The 21,377-nt window shown below is 46.8% G+C and overlaps 1 protein-coding gene across 2 annotated transcripts in view; it reads left to right on the top strand.

The window, feature by feature from the left end:
- Positions 1–21,377, top strand: part of Clcn4 (chloride voltage-gated channel 4) — a 61,687-nt gene that overhangs the window by 14,137 nt on the left and 26,173 nt on the right. The window contains exons 3-6 of one of the 2 annotated variants that reach the window (XM_070040909.1): positions 7,026–7,180; positions 9,751–9,850; positions 16,020–16,207; positions 18,192–18,314. In XM_070040909.1, the coding sequence (XP_069897010.1) occupies positions 7,037–7,180; positions 9,751–9,850; positions 16,020–16,207; positions 18,192–18,314 (555 nt within the window). In that variant the 5' untranslated portion in view covers positions 7,026–7,036. The remainder of the gene's footprint in view (positions 1–7,025; positions 7,181–9,750; positions 9,851–16,019; positions 16,208–18,191; positions 18,315–21,377) is intronic. The other variant, XM_070040910.1, reaches the window with a different exon arrangement.

The raw sequence follows: 21,377 nt of genomic DNA, 5'->3' as shown, positions 1-21,377 counted from the left end.
TATTGGAGTGTCTGGAAAGTTTGTGAGAAATGAAAATTTGGGGCTGTTTATTTGTACATGTCATCTGAGCAAGGCCTGTCTATGAGCTTGATGTGCTCCAGGCCTCTCCCCCAGATGTGTGTTATGGAGTGCTTACCGTCTCTTACACTGTTCATAGTGGTTTAGAAATATTACAGCTAAACTGTACTTGCGATGACCTTGAACCTTTGCTAGCGTCAATATATTTTCACTCATGAGCTAAGGAACCTGGAGTTTGGAAGCATTAGGGGCACTAATCAGTTTGAGAAACCATTCCAATTGTCGGATCTTATAGAAACCTCTGTGTGCATGTGCGTGTGTGCACATGTGCATTTGTCTGTTAGAAACTTCTTTTGCTTGTCTCAAAAATCCAAGGTTGAGATGTTGCTAACGATGTTCATTCGTTGCATTTCTGGGAGGTCATTCCTTCCTTGAGATGAACGTGTGAGGAATGGCTGTGGCTGCTTATTGGTGTACCCGACCCGGCACATCATGATGATTGGTTTGCTGGACTCTATTGGAAGGTGATATTGTGTGTTAGTGCCTCACACTGGAGCCTGGCAGGTAACAAATGCCCCTAAATGCAGGGGGCTTCAAGCGGGATCCAGCCACTCAAGGCTTGCATCAAACCCGACTCCATTACTCACTGTGCTAAGTAGAGACGTTTTGGCACACAGGCACGCTTTCGTTTACCTATTGTCTGTGGCTGTTTTGTGCTATAATGGCAGTCATTTTGCCAGACTGTATAGCTCACAAAGTCAAAGACACTCTCCATCCAGCTCTTTACATGAGGTACTTTCAAAGCCCCGAGTATCAGAGCTCAGTGAACATGAGAGGACAGGAAGGAGAAAGGTGTGCAGACAGCTCACGGAAAAGCTCGTGAGACCCACAGCAGAATTTACTAGCAGAGTTTCTCTCCCGGGCCGGTTTCTCTTCCCTGGGATGCCCAGCCTTCCTTGTGGATTGTAAGTTTTAACCTTTGAACATGAATTTTGGCTTTCTGTTGTCTCTGTCCAAATCATCTCGGAGTTAGTTAAGTTGGCAATTAGTACAGCATGGAGTTCTCAGGCTCCTGTGGCACCTGCCCACTCCTGGGCACACAGACAACGGGGCGGGAGGAGGTCATGACATGTTATGAGTAGGCATAAACAATGATGGCAGCATGCTAGATAATGGCTCCAAATGGGAAGCCACCCAAATATCCATCCATAGTAGAAGAGAGAAATATTGGACTTATTCCTGGAGTCAAATAAAATCGAACAGGAATTGGCAAAGCTCATGGGCCAATCTAGTCCACCACCTGCTTTTTTATGGTCTATTTGTGCCGGTCCTGGAGCTTAGACTTAGGGCTTGGCCACTGAAAGCAGTTTGCAGAATGCAGCGCCAGTGGCTCTGTTGGATTCTCTACTCTTGTTTAGTAACAGTGAAGTTCTCAAAAAAACAGTACAATCTGAGAGATCAGAGCTAACCCGCTTCCTAGACTCTGTCCAACGCCACTTCCAATTCCCTGGGCCTGTTTGCCTTTGACCTGATGGGAAGTCACAGGAGTCTTTGACGTCACGGCGGCTGCGCAGTAGCCTTCCTGAGCACGGACTGTGGCTCCCGTGGGTCACTGTAGGTATCTTTTTTATTGCGTGTCTGTCATCCTCTTTGGGGTTAGGCCGGTGGCCTCTTCTAGATGGTAAGGACAAAAATGGTCACAGATCCCTGAATGGCATTGCTTGAGATGAGCGCCCAGATGATGTGAACGCAGACACTGAAGAGTGTGCTTGTGATGTGGGAGGAGATCGGCGGGGTCCCGCGCTGCGGCCACCCCCCCCCCCCCCCCGCGGGACCTCAACTCCAGTCTCCCTTTCCCCAGGATGCAGCCAAATCAGGACGAGGGTGAAGCAGTTCATGGGCTGCACCCAAATGCAAATGCTGACTTGTTCATTCCCAATAACCCGCGCTGAGCTTTGGGGGAGGGCTGTGCGCCACACTTTCCGTGGCTAGGAGGGGGTGCTGGGGGGGAGGCTTCCTGGGGGGCGATCTTGGGGACTCTTGCCAGCTTGTTCTGAAAAATCTGATTTCCTTAGAATTATCCTGCTTCACTCTGTGCATGATGACCAAGTGGAATGTCCCTAACTCTCTGGTGAAACAGGTGCAAATTCAGGACAGGGTTCTAGCCGGTGAAGCTGTTTTCCAGGAAGATGAGAGGAAAGCAGTTGAAGGCCAGGACGCCATTGAGGTCTGGCTTTCTGTGTGACATTTTTGGTGAGCCCCAGGGCAGGGTGCTCTATGTAGACAAGCCTTGATTATATCCTTGGCTCTCTCCCCCGCCCTTATCTGGGCGATTTCCTGCTTTCTTTCATCTTCTAGAACCCATGATATTTTTTTGCAAACATCCAACTCTGCAAAGTCTACGCTTCCTTTAAATGGTACAGATCCTCATTCTGAGGGTAGCTTTCAACATCAAAGGCCAAGATGACATCACTGATGCTTATCATACTTTCATGCTTATCTTAGGCTCTAGTCCAATTGAGGTGAGTTTGCTGGACAGGGTCTTATCACCTTCTCAGACTTTGATCCTGACCTTTTGGGGGCTTCATGCTGGGGCCAAACCTACAGATTTTTTTTGTCAGTTGTGAGGGTTGAACTCAAGGCCTGGGTGCTGTCCCTGAGCTCTTTGGCTCAAGGGTAGTTAATTGGAGATAAGAGTCTCATGGACTTTCTTGCCTGGGCTGGCTTTGAACCACGATCTCTAGATCTCAGCTTCCTGAGTAATTAGGATGACAGGCATGAGCCACCAGTGCCCAGCTCAGATATTTTTTACCTTAAGGGCTTGGATGAAAGACCTGGGTGTACTGCAAGTCTTCCCAAGTCCCTTTGAAGGTAAATAATGATTGAGTCAGAGAGAGACTATCAGGCAAGATACCACCAGCATGAACTAGGGCAAATTCCATTCTATCCTACCTCTGTGGGTGGCTTTGTCATTTCTTGTTGCTCTGGTTTTTCTCTGGGGTTGCTACAGAGTTGACTTTGTCTTCATTTTCCTTTCCCTCAGAGCCCCAGTAAATCCTAGCTATTAGCCAGGATTATGATGCTGTGAATAGCAACTCAAGGCTTCAAAATGATAACCTTTCTCCTTGGGTTTGGAGATTGAACCCAGGGATTTACACATCCTATCCCACAGTAACTGTATGCATTACTCTCGCACCAGGCTGGCTGGTGGTTTGGTTGGGCCAGTGCTGGCTCACTTGTGTGTCTGTGGTCCGCTGGGCTTCAGGGGTGTGGGATGGGCTCACTGACCTGATCCACGCAAGACTGTGGGTTCTATCACCTTTTCAGCATTGTAGCTGAGACTGCTTCTTAAGATGGATAAGGTCTGAGAGGAAAAAGCTCCCTTGCCTCTGGGGATCTAGGCTCGGGATGTACACGCTGGCTTTTCCACATGTCACGAGACCATCCCTGATTCAAGAAAAGAGAAATGCGCCAGGTATTAATGAAGAGAAATCATGACTTCCCATGGAAAAGATGGTAGATCCAGGCCGGGATGGAGTATATAGGCCATTTTTACAACCACTCGCTACATAGATCTTGGGTTAGCAGACTTTTGTTTTCATCTATGGAGAGCCAAATAGTAAGCATTTTAGGCTTTATGGGCCATGTCATTGTCTTAACTACTTTATTCTACTATTGTAACATTAAGACAATATGTAAACAAGTGATCATGGCTGTGAGCCAGTTAAAGTTGATGCACACAATCAGGCAATTTGATTTGGCCCGTGACTAAAGTTTGCTGAGCCTTGTTCTAAATGACTCCATCCAAGTAGAAATGTCATATCCAGGCTCTAGGATGCTATGCTTATGGAAACTATAGCTTTACCAGCAGAAAGGTACTGGTTGGGGAGAAGTAGTAAAAATCAGATGAGGGGACCCAGGGACCCCCTTCTCAGATGCAAATGACTCTGAGAATCAGGAGCTCCTGTACCATACTGACATGACACAGAGGCCAGGTTGATTTCTCAGGTAGCAAGTCCTTTGCCCGCACTCACTGCTGCCCTCCCCGTGGATGCGTAGATTCCATTTCTCTTCCATTTGCATCTCCCCTCTGGGTCGCAGAGAGGAGTGTTCCTTCCAGTTTCTCACCCAGATGCCTTTTTCCTGTACTTTACTTAGTGTGCCCTCCCTCCCCTCTCCCTCCCCCTCCCCATCTCCCTCCCCCTCTCCCTCTCCCTCCCCCTCTCCCTTCCCTTTTCCCTCTCCCCCCTCCCTCCCCCCCTCTGTCTCTACATCTTCTCAGTGCAGCGCTTAACTTCAATTCAGAAGTGATACCACCTACTTTGGATCCCCTGGGAAGCACCCAAAACTTGACTGTTGGTTAGATTGTTTATTTTTATCTGCCACTTATGTATCTAATGGTCACAGCCATGATTTGCTCTGTCTGAGTTTCCAGCTGGACTTTCTGTTTCAGGCATTATTGCCTGAAATAGTTGCTGAAGTAGACATTTGGGCAAATTTCAGGCAGTATCAACTTCTCTTTAATAGAAGGTCCACCTGCCTGGGCTTGGCACTGTGGGTCAACAGCCTGTCATCTTATTTTTCCCATCAGAGATTTTCTTTGTCACATATCATAAGAGAGCAGGACTATCTTGTGTTTGTAAAAATGGGAATGAAATCCCTGCTTTCTAATTTGATTCCTTCCCTTCTGTTACTGCCTAGCTTATTGGTGGCTACTGACTGATGCAACGTGATCTTCCCTGGGTAGCCACCAGCAGGGATAGTTTTCAACGTGGCACGGCTCAGAACTCCAACTAGAAAAGTTGGAAAGCAGTTGAGTTGCACAGGTGGTCAATAAATCAATCACGGTAGCCATTTTATTGCTTGTAAGATTATTATCCTACTTTGCCCGTAGTGACTTCTCAATTTGATTAAAATTCAGTTTCATAAGGTCATAGTTGAGTCCTCTAGATATATAAATCTATGAAGAAATGGAGAAGCGTGCACTCATTTTTATAACCACGTTCGATGTTTTAACCATTGAGTCCAGCACTTTTGTGGTTCTTTAAGCTTTAAGTCAAATTCCTCTGTTCTTTGCCAAGGTAATGTTTATTTAGTACAGCTACCAACCTCTTGTCTCTGTCAGAGTGTATTATTGTAGTTGTTGTTGTAATTATTATTTTTATTTATGTATCTTGCTAAATGGGGTGAGCATTTGTCCTGCTGCAAAGCATTTTCTTCATCTCAAAGTCGCTCCTGTGTGATCTGGAAGTCAGACTCTGTTGGTGGTGGAATGTGGACAGTGAGTAGTAGGTTCCTTTGGGATTCTTTTCCAAACAAGAGGAGCCAAGTGGTGGGAGTGGAATCGTGGGAATGGAATCAGTATCTTCCACAGGAAGGGACATTCAACTTTGTTACTGCCCCGGCAGCAAGAGCCATGTTGGCTCTTAAAAAAGGTGAACGTCCGCACCTGGGACTTCTTGCCCAGGGTTAGGTATGTTGCCAGCTCTGCGTGATACTTGGCTCCCTTGTTTGTCAGCACGGTGGCTTGCCAGGTGGAGTGGGCTTGAACTAGTGAATTAAAGTCTTGCGCATGTTTTTACTGTACAGTTGCAATGTCCGTGATGACAATGGCATAGGCTGCCTACCACATTATTCGATTTTCTCTCCCAGGGGAGCCAATGACCTGTTCATTTCCAATGATCTGCTCCTCTGGGTCACTCTGTCCATGTCTTCCTTTTACAGAACATGATGTGTTTCAGAAATGGACCCTAGTTGCCAACTGGCCTATTTGTTAATATATTTTTGTAACCCTCAGTGTTAGTCAGCTTTGTGTGACTATAAGAAAATACTTAAGGCAATCAGCTTATAAAAGAAAAAAGGGTTATTTGGGGCTGAGTTTTGGAGGTTCTAGTCTGTGATAAATTGGCCCCTTTGGACCTGTGGCAAGGCAGCAGTTGGTGGCAGGAACCAGTGGTGGAGCACAGCTGTTCACATCGTAGCTGGGACATAAAGGAGGAAGGACCTGGAGCTCCCACAATTCACCGCGGAGACATACCCCTAATCACCCAAGGATTGCCCTCTAAGCGCCACCTCTTAAAGGCCTTACTACTTCCCTACAACACCACCCTAAGGATCATGCTGGTAGTATGTGGTATTTCAGTGGCATTCAAGGCTCAAACTATGTGTGGTGCTTTCGAGGTCATTTACACACGTGTGCACGTGCGGGGTGGCAAACTGTTTTAAGTTGCCGGAAGGCCGCGCTCAGCTGACGTTGGAGAAGTGACCCTGTGTCTTTGCAGTTCCTTTCGGGCTGTCAACAAGGCTCCTTTTTGTGTCTCTTCAGTGCCCTGCTTTTTACATTTTGTGCTTTCTGGCTGCTAGTTTTTCTCTTTAAAGTGGTCCCTGAGGCATGCGGGAGTGCTGTCCGCCCTGCTGTGGGCGAGGAGATGGCAGTGTGCCTTCTGCACAAAGTATGTGTATTGGAGACACTTCATTCAGGCAAGAGCAGCAGTTGAATTGGCCAGTTCAGCACTAGTGAGTGAACAATCTGTTTCGAACAAGGCATCTTTCTACAGAAGCACTCAGAAAACAAGGCTATGCATCTACAGGTTGGCAAGAGCCCTGACCCAAGGCTCACAGGAACCTAAGCCTAGAGTCTCTTAGGAGCAGCTGGTTAGCATTTTGTAATTCTGTGTTCAAGATGGCTTCCTAGAAAACTACTACGACAAAAATACAACTCTATTATAGATAACCTTTGTGAGATTGACTTTTTTTTTTTACTTTGCATCATTCTCTGGAGAATAATCTAGAATAATGTGTGTATCAGGAGTTCATGCCACCCTATGAAATGAGCTTTCCTTATATGAGAAAATGGAGCCTGTGGATTGATCATTCTGTGTGGTCGTCCTGCTTATGGCTTTTTCTGGGGCTACAGCCTGGGACCTCACGCATGCTAGGCCAGTACTGTCCCTGTGCTGAGCGTCCAGCCCTGTGGGATATTCTGAACAAGTCTTTGTCTCTTGCAGGAGTAACTAGCATGGTCAGTGCAGGGGTCATGAGTGGCTCTGGGAACCTGATGGATTTCCTCGACGAGCCATTCCCTGACGTGGGAACCTACGAGGACTTCCATACCATTGACTGGCTGCGGGAAAAGTCACGCGACACTGACAGACACAGAAAGGTAAGTGGCTCCCTGCAAGGCTGGGTGAAGGAGACTCTTGGGAACGGCCATGATGTATTTTAGGCATGGGTGTGGGGCTGGGGCTGAGGCTCACGTGGGGTGTTTTGGCTTGGGCTGGAGACGGAAGGATCCCACACAGCCATCCCGGGGAAGTGCGTGGAGGTAGGCAGGCAGGTTTTGGAGAAAGATTAGTCCAAGGTTTATTAGAGGAGCCATATTTCCCCCGTCCAGGAGAGGCTGCGCGGCAGCCTCCACTATCTACGTAGCAGCAGGGTGTGCGGGTGGGAAGGTGGGTGGGAGCTCAGGTGGGTCTGGGCGGTGAGCGGGAGCGGCCAGCTGTATGGCAGGAACTCCAGGGCTGGGAGGAGCTCAGGGCTGGGTGGAGCTGAGCAGCAAAGTGAGCGTAATGCTTACACACGCACAAGAGGGGCTGCTGGGGAAGGCCTGGACAGAGCTAGCACACTGCAAAAGCAGGTGCTTTGTGTGGGATTTGGATCGTTCTGGGGGAGTGAGGGGGGAGGCAAAGGGGCTTTTCCCGAATGGGGACTTTGGGGCCGGGTGGCCTCTTCAGGGCCCTCTTTCTTGCCAACAAGGATGGAAACAATTATGCCTGAAGACTCAATGAGGTCGTGTAGGTATGAAAATGCCTGGCATTTGGTAAAAGGTGAAAGGTTTATTCGATCTGAAGAGAAGCCAGAGTATGGGCCATGGTGAGGTTTGGGGCGCGGTGTGGTGGGATTGTTCGCAGGGATGGCAGGCACAGGCAGAGGCTCGGATGCTGCTGGGGGGTTGCTGGTCAGAGCGAGGAGGAAGCTGGTGCACTTGGGCAATCCCAGGAATGGGGGGTCTGGCGGTGGGGCTGGGTGTGGAAACGGGGGCCGCAGGCCTGTGTCTTAGCCTAACTTTGACCCTTTCCAGAAATGTTTGCAGCCATGTCTCTAAAGGGGATCAGAGAGAGGGGGTGATGTGCGCGCTGCAGGCCTTTGCTAACGTGCAACAAGAAATAACAAAGCCACATTGTTGGGGAATCCAGCAAGCGCACTTTGTGCAGGGGCCAGGCTCATGCAGGTAAAGAAAGAAGGAAGTCTCCCGGAGGCCAGGAAGGATGATGAAGAAAAGGGGTCAGGGTGAGGCAGTGTCCACAGGGTTTGCTGGAAGGCCTTGGAGGGGGAGTTGGGGTCGCAGTGGAAGGAGGTCAAGGGACCGCAGGCTGCAGCCCGCCCTGGGTGGCGCCTTCTGCACGTGCTGTGCCCTGCGGTCACTCCAGCCGTCTACCCGACGTGCACTGGGGCTGAGGCTGGCACGTGGAGAGACCTCTGCGGTTCCAAGATACAGTCAGGGTGGAGGGGAGCAAGGGGAGCTCCCGACACGCACAGAGGTGCTCAAGCTTTAGGAAGGGCCTGGGTGGCCGGGGACGCGGAGACAAATAGGAAGCAGGCGGGGCCCTGTGCAGATCACCAGTCCGAGGCAGGCGCAGGGGTGGTGGGAGGGAAGGTGGAGCCAGAGGCTCAGAGAAAGCAGGGAGGGGTGAAGCAGGGGCGCAGCCCAGAGGGGTGCGGGAGAGGGGGAGGGCGTGGCCGGGGAGAGGCTGCTGCTTCTAAGGCCTCCGCAGACAAATCAAGAAGGCGGGGACCATGGGTGACCCCAAAAAAGTGACATCAGAGGAGGGTGACAAGTGACTGGAGAGTGTGACTGGCCTGTTATTTCCTGAAGGTTGGTGAGAAACAAGAGACACTCTGGACTCCACCATAGAGGAACATGCTGGAAGGGGAACCTTCACTCCAGAGCAGGACAGAAAGCAGGGCTCTCCTGTGGGAAATGGAGTTGCATTGCATGTCATCCATCCTTGCTCCTTCCCATATTATTTTGGGGGTGGGTGGGAAGGGAGGGAGTCCTGAAGTGTGAAGCCAGGTCCTCATGCTTGCTAGGCAGGCTCTCTGCCCCTTGAACCATGACCCCAGCCCCGTTTCATTTTAGTTGATTTTTCAAGCTGAGTTCTGTCTTAGCCTAACTTTGACCCTTTCCAGAAATGTTTGCAGCCATGTCTCTAAAGGGGATCAGAGAGAGGGGGTGATGTGCGCGCTGCAGGCCTTTGCTAACGTGCGGCTACCTGCTTGCAAACTCCATGCTATTGGACTCAGAGTTCTTTCTATTAAAATGTAATGTTGAAAACAAAACTAAGAACTGTAGTCTGTTGAATAGGTTTTTCAGTGACCAGCCCAGCCGTGGGTAAGTTACAATATCGCTCATATTCACACTGGTGATGCGGGATCCCTGTCTCGGTTCAGGATGGATTTTACAGCTACAAATCACACTTAGTATGATTTGTAAATGATATGAATTTGCCAGTGCTCTAATTCTTTGAGGACCATGCTGGCATCTTGTGGAGGGAGCGCTGTAAACTTGAAAACCCGCTTAATCGTTATGGAACATTGTTGAAAGAATAATGTGACTGGGGATGTAGCTGCTTCATGAAGTTCATTTTTCTCCATCGGTCTTGTTTCCTCAGGAAATTGTTTCATGAGAAGCAGTTTGAGTTGGAAAATAGGCTGTGTCTGCTTCATTTCCAGATAACCAGCAAGAGCAAGGAGTCGGTCTGGGAGTTCATTAAGAGTCTGCTGGATGCCTGGTCAGGATGGGTGGTGATGCTGCTCATCGGGCTGCTGGCAGGTATGTGGAGAGGTGCACAGTACTCCCTGGAGAGCCACGGCTGCTGCTGCCTCTGAATGCCACTATCTGGGAGGACATTGCGATGGTGAAGTGCTTCCCTTCTACCTCTGTGCAAGGGGTTGAGGACTTGAAGTGTCTAAGAGCAAGCCACAGAACCAATATTTAGCCTAAAATCGATCATAAGCCCAAGGCAGGAAGTCGGGCTGTGGCTTGCTGGGAGCTGTGACTACAGTGCAGTGCTGGCTGGCGCTTTGCACACACGCGCTGTTACCACCCTGGCCTTTACCGAAAGCACACTTTACATTGCATTGTAATTGCTTATGTAAGGGGCAACAGATATGGAAAGGTTTTGATGTTCACTCATCAGGCATCCCATGAGATGGGCTTTTACTACTCATTTGCTATCCCCAAAAAGAATGTTGAGTACCCTACAATACCCAAAATAATACTAGACACCCACAAAATCTGAGCTAGGCCCAGGAGAACTCTCTCCAGCCCTTACACAGCATATCTCAGAGACTGCACACCCTTTACTTTTATAATGTCACTGCCATCTTCTGAGCAGTAGATGTTTCCAGAATAAATGAATATTTGGAGGGCAAACTTGTCCCCCCACCTTTTCTTGTCAGTTGCAGGGTTTGAACTCTGGGTCTGGGCTCTTCAGCTCAAGGCTAGTGCTCTACCACCTGAGCCATGGCGTCACTTCTGGTTTTTCTGGTGGTTAACTGGAGAGAAGAGTCTCATGGACTTTTTGCTCAGGCTGGCTTTGAACTGTGATCCTCAGATCTCAGCCTCTTGAGTAGCTAGGATTACAGGCATGAGCCACCGGCACCCAGGTGCAAACTTATCCCTTTAAAACCAAATGTACCAACTTTTCATGGCAATTATTTCCTGAGGGTATGAAGATTAATGTCTTAAGTATAAAAAAAATTGAACTGGGTATGGTTGTGCATGCCTATAATCCCCATACTCAGGAGGCAGAGGCTGGAAGATCATGCATTCTAGGCCAGCCTAGAACCTTCTTTGTCTAACCTTTCTTTCCCCCTGCCCCCCAAAATTGAGCACATTGAAGAGATATCCTTTAAAAAATCCCATACAGTTAACAATATAACAATTAAGCAAAGAGCATTGATCAGAGAATTGATGGTATATGGCAGAATATAGCAAATACTGTAAGGAAGATAGAACATGAATTGGGTACAGATGGAATTTTGTACAAAAAAAAAGGTTTTTAAAGAAATTTCTGCCCCTGCCCTTCTGTGTGTTTGTCTGTCTGCTTGCTTTTTTGTTGACTTAATAAAGCTCTTCCAAGCTTTCTTACTATTAAAAAAGAGAAATTTCTGGGTGATCTTTAATTATGCAGAGATAATTGAGATGCTTGCATGTAGCATTTCATAGAGAAGGTCCTTTTCTACTAATCACCATAGCTGCCATCCATGTCTCATTTTGTCCTTCCTGTCCCAGTGACATTCCCTAATATGTAATGGCAGCCAACAGAGGGAAACTGGGCTCGGTGGATGCAGTTATTCTGCCACTGATTTTGTCTGGCTGCTTCTTGGAAGATCTTCAACAGTGCGCACGGTGGGAGTTTGCTGTGGATCTTGCTGCATTTGTGTAGGAGGGATTTTTAAACCTTACAGTTTATCTTTCTTCTTGGCTCTTAGGAAGGAGACATAAATAGGGGACATGAAGGAACTTGGAATAGGTTTTCTGGCATCCTGCTAGGGCGAACAGTACAGCTTATATTTATTGACTAAACTAGGGGCTCCATTTGACTGTGTTGAGCACAACTGATTTTGACCAGCTGCTTCATGAGATGTGCACTATCCATCCGTTCATTCAGGAGGATTTATCCAGACAACCAAACATCTGCTGCTGCCCAGCTGTCAGCTAAAGTCTCTCTAGAGAGGACTCTGGCAACGAGTAAACACCGTTTCCCTTTCCCTCCATGATCCTCACGTGCAACCAGGGGTAGAAATACTGAGAGGACAGCCCCCCTCCCCACACCCTCCTGTACTGACAACAGATAACTGCAGAATAGTAGACAGGTGGCCTAAGTGGTCTTTGAATCTGGGTGCAGCTTGGAGGGAAATCTAGTGAACTGCGCCCTGGTCTCACTGGTAGAGAGGAGCCAATGTTCTACCCACTGCCTGTTCAGTGGCTCCCATGACTGTTTTGTTTGGATTGTCTTGATAGAATAACCTTGTTTGGACTCCCTTGATAGAGCAACCTTACAACTCCTCTGCAAGGGATTTGGCAGAATCTGCCACCAGGTGGCGCTGTTGTACCATAGAACAAAGCTGAGGCCTCAACTCCGGGAATAATGTGATTATGAATGAATGAAAAGTTATGGACTTGAGGTGATCATTGAGTCTTATTCTTGGATATCTTCAGGAATCCTCCATCACTGTTAGATCTTCATTCAAATATCATTTTCCACTGGAAGCTTTCTCTGACCACTTCTCTAAAATCACACCCTTTTTCTCTCTGAGCCTGTGTCCCTCCCTCCCTTGCTGTGTGTCATGACTGTATGGAATGGATTTATTGACATAGAATTCACATGACATACAACTAAACCATTCAAAATGTACAGTTTATTGGTTTTTAGTGTTTTCGCAGAGTTGTGCTGCCATCACCATAATCAATCTTGGCTTGGAAGGTGCCCCCCCCAGCCGCCCTTCCCCCAGGGCCCAGCGCCACCCCTACTCCGTTTTCTGTCTCTGTCCATCGGCCTGTTTTGGATATTCCCTAGAAATGGAACCATACACCATGTGGTCTTTTACGACATTTCTTTCACCCAGCAGGGCTGTAGTGCATGGGACACTTCATTCTTTTTCCTTTTCTTTTGTCAGTACTGGGTTTAAACTCGGTGCCTCATGCTTGTTTGGCTCATTTTCTCAGCTAGTATTCTATCACTTGGGCCATGCATCTAGCTCAGCCTTTGCTAGATGTTTTGGAGATGGAGTCTCATGGACTTTTCTGTCCAGACTGGCTTTGAATCATGATCATCTGCATCTCAGCCTCCTGAATAGTTACATGTGAGCCGCCAGTACTCAGCTTTCCCATTTAATTTCCAAATATTATGCCATTGTACAAATGGGCCATATTTTGTTTATTCATTCATCTGTCCACTGATAGTTTTTGGCTATTTTGAACAACACAGGTATGACCATTTGTGTAGGAGTGTTTGTATGGATGTAGGTTTTCATGTCTCTTGGGTATATGCCCAGGAGTGGAGTTGCTTGGTGTTATTGTAACTGTGTTTAACCTTTTGAGGAACTTTTAGGAGGCCATTTAGTGCTGAGATCTAGAAGTTAAGTAGGAGGTTGTCCAGTGGGGTGGGGGAGGGTACTACTGACATAGCACAGAGAGGAGAGGGTGTCTCATTCTATGAACATGGAGTGAGCAATATAAGGAGTTAGTGCTAGAAAAAAATAATACTGGAGAGATATGGGGTTTAGGGTTCTCATCAGGATCTATTGAAGATTTAGGACAATGGGACAGTAGGGCAGGATTTTCTGAAGGAAGTGGTATGGGTCATTGCTTTCTTGTGTGTGCTGGTTCTGGGGCTTGAACCCAGGGCCTGGAAGCTGTCCCTGAGCTTTTTTTTTTTTTAAGTAAGTTTTATTTATTTATTTTTTTTTGTTTTTGTTTTTTGCCAGTCATGGGGCCTGAACTTGGCCCGGGCACTGTCCCTCAGCTCTTCAGCTCAAGGCTAGCGCTCTACCACTTGAGCCACAGCGCCACTTCCGGCTTTTTTTCTTATGTGGTGCTGAGGAATTGAACCCAGGGCCTCATGCATGCAAGGCAAGCGCTCTACCACTGAGCCACCTTCCCAGCCCTGTCCCTGAGCTTTTGTCTGAAGGCCAGTGCTGTCCCATTTCAGCCACAGCTCCACTTCCAGCTTTTTGACATTTAATTGGAGATGAGAGTCTCACAGATTTTTCTTGCCTGAGCTGGTTTCAAACCGTGATCCTCAGATCTCAGCCTCCTGGGTGACTAGGATTATAGATGTGAGCCACCAGCACCAGGCTGGATCATTGCTTCTTGTGTGTATGTACGCAGGTCCTGGGGCTTGAACTCAGGGCTTGGGTGCTGTTTCTGAGCTTTTGTGTTCCAGGCTACTGTTCTACCACTTGAGCTACAGCTCCACCTCTGGCTTTTTGGTGGTTCATTGGAGATAAGAGTCTCAAGATTTTCCTGCCTGGGCTGGCTTATAACCACAACCCTCAGATCTCAGTCTTCTGAGTAACTAGGATTACAAGTGTGAGCTACCAGTGCCTGACTCATTGTATTTTTGAAAGCTTGTCTGACCACGGTGTAGAAAACCCATTCAATGGGCAACATTGGATCAGGGAGACAAGAGAAGAGTCTCTGGTAGCAGCCAGCCAGAAACCATCCTGAAAGGCTTGGCTGAATGGCAATTGAAGTCAACAAAGGGACTCGAGAGGAACTTCAGAGCTGGAGTGGCAAGGATGTAGTGATTGCTTGGAAATGGGCTGCTTACCCTGGTTTCTATCTGGCATAACTCCCTGGATGCAGGGCCCTTCTCCCAGCTGGGAACAGAGCCGAGGCTGACAGCAAGATCCTTGACTTCAGCATGGGCCACTGTGAGTTTTTGTAGAGACAGCCTTGTAGACACAAGAGGCAATTAGACATGTGTCCTTTGATGATTCCTGTTCATTGTTCATTGGGTTTGACTGCTTGGAGTTTTATTTTAAAAAGTTCTTAAGAATGAGTCCACCAGAATGGGTCATGTTTAAAATTAGTAGGGTCTGCCATGGGCATGTAAAAAGCCTTATGAAGGTAAATCCAATATTGGGTTACAATTGATTGGTGATGTCTGCTGTGGGCATTGGAGGTGTCTGGCCAAGCTAGGTGTAGATTTATCACCCAGTAACAAGTAGAAGTATACAAATAAAGTTGCGATAGTGAGAGCATGGTATGAAAGGAAAAAGAAAAGGTTTAGGGTGACAGTCAGAGGAAATGATATGTTTTAGAAGAGGAATAGGAATTATTGGGGGAGACAGGAAGACAGGAGAGTTAAATGATGTGGAAGCCATGGGAAGAAGTGTTTCTAGAAGGACAGAGTGGTCAGCAGTGTCAAATGATGTAGAGTTCTAAAACTGGGGTTGGCTAACTTTTTGTGTAAAAGACCAGTGAATAAATACCTGTAACTTTTGGAAGTATGTATTTGTTTCTACCTCAAAATGCAATTCTGCCATTACAGCATGACAGGAGCTGTAGCACTGATGTGTATGCGTTGGGTGGTAACATCACAGTGATACTGTAAGGAAGACATAGCTGGGTTTGAACCACAAGGAAACCTGAAAGTAGGTATAACAGACTAAAATGGGTGATTCTGGAAAGACACCCAAGCCAGCCTTTTGTGGCCCACTGAACTCCTATTTTTGTCCTATATCGATCTGTCAGCATTTATAATGATCTTTTACTTATAAAGACCCATAGCCCCTTGTTCATAGTTTAACCAAAAAAAAACACAAAACACCTAGAAACAACTAATATGTGAGGTCTTCCTCAGTTGGTATCTGCTTGGTAGGAAAGCTGGACTTATTTAGGAATCAAGGCTGCTGTCCTGTGTGTGTGGGGGGGGTCACTGGGGATGTCCCAGCACTGGTGAGGGGCAATGTTTTTTTTTTCAGGGCATATATTCCCGATTAAAAATGGCAAGGGGAGAAGGGGAGAAGAATGAGTGGGGGAAAGGAGTAGAATGCAGGCAAGAATGTATTGTATATACAACAGAATTGAGAAAATAAGGGCAAGGGTGAGTCAAAGGTGGGGGTGGACATGTTTCAGGGATGACACAGATCGAGGGGCCAAAATTTCAGTACATAATTTAAAGTGAGGGAAAGGGGGGGGTAGGAGGGTGGTGAGAGTGTGGAAAGGGTGACATCCGATCCAGAGGCACTGGATTCGGAAACTGCTCTGTGGACTGGCAGTTCCTTTGTACAACGAAGGAAAATAAGATATATTTTAAAACCTCTTAGATCAGGATGAATCCCAAAAGTCCCTTGGCCCCAGCGGCTTGAGATAAGAATTTAGACATCTACTTTGCCTACTTGATTGAAGCCACAGAGCCCCCTGTGGCTCCCAGGGAGCTGTGTCCTGGGCACTGACTTCTCTCAGCGGCTCTGTCTGCTTCTTCTAGGCACCTTGGCTGGAGTCATTGATCTTGCCGTGGACTGGATGACAGACCTGAAGGAGGGGGTCTGCCTGTCTGCCTTCTGGTACAGCCACGAGCAGTGCTGCTGGACATCCAACGAGACCACCTTTGAGGACAGAGATAAGTGTCCCTTGTGGCAGAAATGGTCGGAGCTGCTGGTGAATCAGTCAGAGGTGAGTGGCGGCTGGGCAGATCCTCCTGGCTGGCAGCCTTTGTCATCTGCAGCTTCCTGAATGCCTTAGCTTTCTCCTGCTTATGACAGTCTTGGCTCCAGTGTGGTGCGCTTGCCTCTTGGCCCTGCCACAGCTGCTGCTGCTCAGACTTCCCTTGGAAGCCCCCCTGCCCGTGCTCCTCCACTGCTGCACGGGCACATGGCATATTCTTTTGAAGCCTCAGATTTGGCTTTTTAAAAAAACTAGGGATGGTTGTTTTGATCATGCTTATTTTTATGCCTTTTAACTGAGGAGGAAAGGTGATATCTACTTAAAAAAAGAATAGCGTGTCTTCAAAAGTCACTGCCCCATTTTTCGTTTCCATATGGAGTATATGCAAATTCTAGCTTGTCCACCTTCTTTCCTAGTGAGTCTCATGGTGTGTCATTGTGTGTCTATTGTCTCCTATGACACTTTCTGATGGAGTCACAGAGGATGTTTCTGGGCCTCTGTAAAGAAAAGAACGTCCAGTCATGGTGGGTATTGTGAAGACCTACAGATTGAGTGCTTGCTGTCATGGCAATGAGAGCTTCAGCCCTGTGTAGAAATGTTGTTTTCTGAAGTTACCACAATGACTAGGAGAGGTTATTGATGGACTAGATGGCCAAGTTCTACATGACTGATGTACCACAAGCAAAGATATTTGGAGTGCACTTTGCCCTTTTTCTAAACCTCTCAATAGAATTGAATATTTGTTCCGTGACATTTCAGAAGGAGACAGGGATCTGGAAACCTTACCTTCTCAGTGCTCTCCATTATTTCCTAAAAGGAATTCTCTCCATGGGGATGAGAATGGACAGGTGGGCTGGCTGGGTGCCCTCTTTTAGTTCTTCTCTCCTTCTTGCAGTCTGTGTTGTGGGGTGGAGGCAGAAATGTGGCCATCTGCCTTTTCAACCAGTTTATACTTGGATTTATACTTTGATTCAAGGAATTACTGTTCGAAAGAGCGAGAAGCTGTTTTTAGGCTTGAAAAAAGTACCTATTTAGGTGGGTGAAAGGTATTTTTTGGTCCGATTTCTCACCACACAGGACGTGACTATATGTATCTGTGGTGCAGTCTCAGGAACATGGTTTTGTATTTAATAGGCCCACCTGTGGCCATGGCTGTGGCCTGACTTATGGTTGATCTCTCTTTCCTTTCCTCTCCTCCAATAATCCAGATGGTAGGAAGGAGCTGAGGCCTAGAAAAATGAGGTATTCACCTAGTGGATCAGATCTCTACCTGAAAGATTCCAGATTGTGTGTTTCAGAAAACTCTTCTCCACATATCACATGTTTTGGATTCAGTGGTCCAATGGATTCCTCTGAAGGAGATGATCGGGCCGCTCCCCTCTAATAATGCCTGTTCACTGTTAGTGCCACACCCTTGGCTCATGTGTCTACTTCAGCAGCTCTGGGTCGGGTAGGACAGAGTCTCTGCTTCTAATGAGCTCCCAGGTAATGCTGATGCTGCTGGTCCAAGGACTACACTTTGAGGAGCAGTCTTTCACAAACTCAGTTCTGACACTCACTGGCAGTTAGTTACTTGCTGTGGTCTGGGCGTGGCCATAATAAAAGCTTAGAGACACTCATCCACCGCAGACAAGACAAAACATATCTTCCAGAGTCTTGGAGGCAGAAATTCTGCATCATACCTTTTATTAACTCTAGTGCTAGTGATGATTATAACCAGCATCATTCCTGCTTTCCATTACTGCTGAGATTTCACCCCATGGAAGGTTCTGTAAACAGCTCCTGGAGGAACACCTGGTGCTGTTTGTATGTAGTAACTATAGCAATAGCAACAGCTGATAAAACCCACACTGTCCATTGGTTTGCAAAGGACAGGGACAAACCTGCCTGATCCCATCAAAACTTTGTTCTCCCAATGGAAGGTGTGGGGTGGGGGTTGTGGTGTAGATCTGCCATGCCTCATGTTCTCTGCCTTGTGTTGTGCGTGCTGTAGGGAGCCAGCGCCTACATTCTCAATTACTTCATGTATGTCCTCTGGGCACTACTCTTCGCATTTCTGGCTGTCTCCTTGGTTCGAGTATTTGCGCCGTACGCCTGTGGCTCGGGTATACCAGAGGTGAGTTATCACGGAATTACTTCTCTACCAATAGTGGGAATAGCAACTCCTTCCATAGTGCTAGTATACCAGGCATAGTCGCAAGAATTTGGAATGAATTGGCTCATTTAATTCCCATAATTAGCCGAGGATTTGTCTTCCCTTAACAGTTGAGGAAGTAAGTAAGCACAGACATGTTTGGGAACTTTTCCATGGTCAAGCTGGTGTGTTGTACCTTGAACTCTGACTTCATGATTCTACATCTGTATTCCATATTCAGGATTTTGCACTGTTGCTTCTCAGCAGATTAAGACCCACTCTTTGTCAACCAGTCTTAACTTTCAAAGCCAATGGGAACAGAAATTATGATCCCTCCCTTAGATGTGATGCTAGAATCTCTCGCGGCTGTATCGCTGATGTACTGGCAAAAAGACATTAATGAGGCACTTCACGGATGATCAGCTTCCTTTGCCATGTCTTGTTTTTCTGGTGACAAAGTAGTAGCAGTCTTCAAAAAATGCACTGGTGGCCAGGAGCTAGTGGCTCCCTCCTGTAATCCTAGTGACTCAAGAGGCTGAGATCTGGGGATCATGGTTTGAAGCCAGCCCAGACAGGAAAGTCCATGAGACTCGTATCACCAATTAATCTCAAAATGCCAGAAGTGGTGCTGTGGCTCAAGTGGGAGACAGCTAGTCTACCACAGCTAGTTCTGAGCAAAAAAGCTCAGGGACAGTGCCCAGGCCTGAGTCCAAGCCCCAGGACCAGCACAAAAAAATGCACCGAGAATATACTCTTTGACATTTAGAGTTGTTGTATTTTTTTCAGCACTTTTCATGTCAGCAGTGTGGGGGAAGTGATCTTATGGGTCAAAGGGCACGCCCAAGACAGAACTTGAAACCTAAGGGATCTTGTTTCAGGAAAGGCAGAAAAAAAGTATTAATATGTCACACTGAATTTTCTTCTTGTAACAGTAACTAGAGTTTGAACTCAGAGCCTTGCAGCCTTGCTTGGCTTTTTTCACTCAAGTCTGGTGTTCTACCACTTGAACTCTGCCTCTGTTTTCTGGTGGGTTCTTTTTAATGTGTTGTTTCAGGAATCCAAAAATCAAACTGCATCGCCATCCTATTGCCTCAGTAAGACTGTCCTTCTCTAAGGGGACACATACACTCTGAAAAGGCCCTATGAAAAATGGCACACTCAATATCACAGGGCTTGGGGGGAAGATGAGTCAGCCAGTCACGATGCGCAATGACTTCCTCAGTGATACATGGGGAAAAGACAGGAGTCTAAAAAACCATCAGCATAGATTCATGGCTAAGACATGTGAATACCACAATCAATATGTCACCTGTTGAGACTGCTTGGTGTTGGCTTGTGGAAGTGGGTGGAAGGTCAGCTGTGGTCTGAGTTACCGTGAAGGTAGGAAGGAGGCTGATCTAAAATCAGCAGGAAGCCATGACAGCGAGTATAGAAGTCCACAGCCTCTCAGCACACATGTGACCTAGTCTATGTGTGTTTTATGTTTTCCTGCATGGCTCCGTTCAACTGGATGTAATTTTCTGCTTTCACCTTGTATTTCTCCCAGAGGTAATTGTGCATAAGTAGACACAAAACTGACATCATGTTTAAATTCTTCCCTAATGTATGAACAGGATTGGATCCAATTTACAGTTTTGAAACAAATGTTATAGCAGAACTGGCTGTATTTTATTTGGTACCAGAAGTAAGGTACACTAGGCAGAAAGTGGATCCCTCATTATTGGAGGCCAGTTTATAATCCCACTGCCCACTAGTAGGCATTTTCTTTTGGTATGCCAATACTAGAGCTTAAACTCATTGCCTGGGTATTCTTCCTTAGCTTAGTGCTCAAGGCTGGCACTATACCACTTTTGTCACACCTTCACCTCTGGCTTTGGTTTGTTAGTTGGAGATGAGAATCTCACAGACTTTTCTGCTTGAGCTGACTTTCAACTTCGATCTTCAGATCTCAATATCCAGGATTATAGACATGAGCCATTGGTGCAAAGCATTACTAGAATTTTTTTTTGCCAGTCCTGGGGCTTGAACTCAGGCTCTAGGCACTGTCTTTTAGCTTCATTAGCTCAAGGCTAAAACTCTACCACTTAAGCCACAGTGCTACTTCCGTTTTTTTTTTCTGTTTATGTGATACTGAGGAATCGAACCGAGGGCTTCATGCATGCTACCACTAGGCCACATTCCCAGCCCTTAATAGAGATTTTTTTTTTTAATAGAGATTTTTGACTTAAGTCTTTCCCAAAATAAGGAGATGTTCATTGGGCAACTGTTGGGAAATCTGCAGCAGCAATAAAAGGCTCTTCTACCTCAAGAAGCAGAGATACACGGCTCAGCTGGTGATCATATAGGTAGACAAGGAGCTCACACATGTCTTTGAGAAGCTGCTTGGACTTCTTGTCCAAAGTAGACATCTATATTGGTGATAGCTGAACTCAAAGGGGATCAAATGTTGAGCTGATCATTTAAGTTCCTTATGTGACAAAAGGATAAGGAACACATGGACCAAACTCAAGCATGTGATGTCCATTGAAGGAAGTCATAAATATGTTAAGTATTATTCTATTTGTATAACATCTACAAACAGCCAAACTAAAGAACCCATCATATGATCAATAAGGCAAAGAAATGCTTGGAAAGAGTGTGGCTTTTAGAAGCATCCCCACTTCTATTTCTTAAGCTTGGGATATTTTATGGGGGCTTGTTTTATCGACATTTTTAAACTATATAGAAGTATGTAATAGAATTATTTATTTATAAAGGAAAACATTGAAGCCAGCCGCCGGTGGCTCCCGCCTGTCATCCTAGCTACTCAGGAGGCTGAGATCTGAGGATCACAGTTGAAAGCCAGCCCAGGCAGGAAAGTCTGTGAGACTCTTATCTCCAATAAACCACCAGAAAAACCAAAAGTGGCGCTGTGGCTCAAAGTGGTAGAGCACTTGCCTAGAGTGCAAAACTGCTCAAGGACAGCGCCCAGGCCCTAAGTTTAAGCCCCACAACCACCACGACCACCAACAAAAGGAATGGCCTTTGAATGCAATGTGTTTAGCT

This window comes from Dipodomys merriami, unplaced genomic scaffold, assembly GCF_024711535.1.
Source record: "Dipodomys merriami isolate MVZ:Mamm:240054 unplaced genomic scaffold, mDipMer1.0.p SCAF_3, whole genome shotgun sequence".
Taxonomy (NCBI): domain Eukaryota; kingdom Metazoa; phylum Chordata; class Mammalia; order Rodentia; family Heteromyidae; genus Dipodomys; species Dipodomys merriami.
The sequence above is the reverse complement of the archived record's forward strand: the minus strand, read 5'-3'. Positions and strand labels throughout refer to the sequence as shown.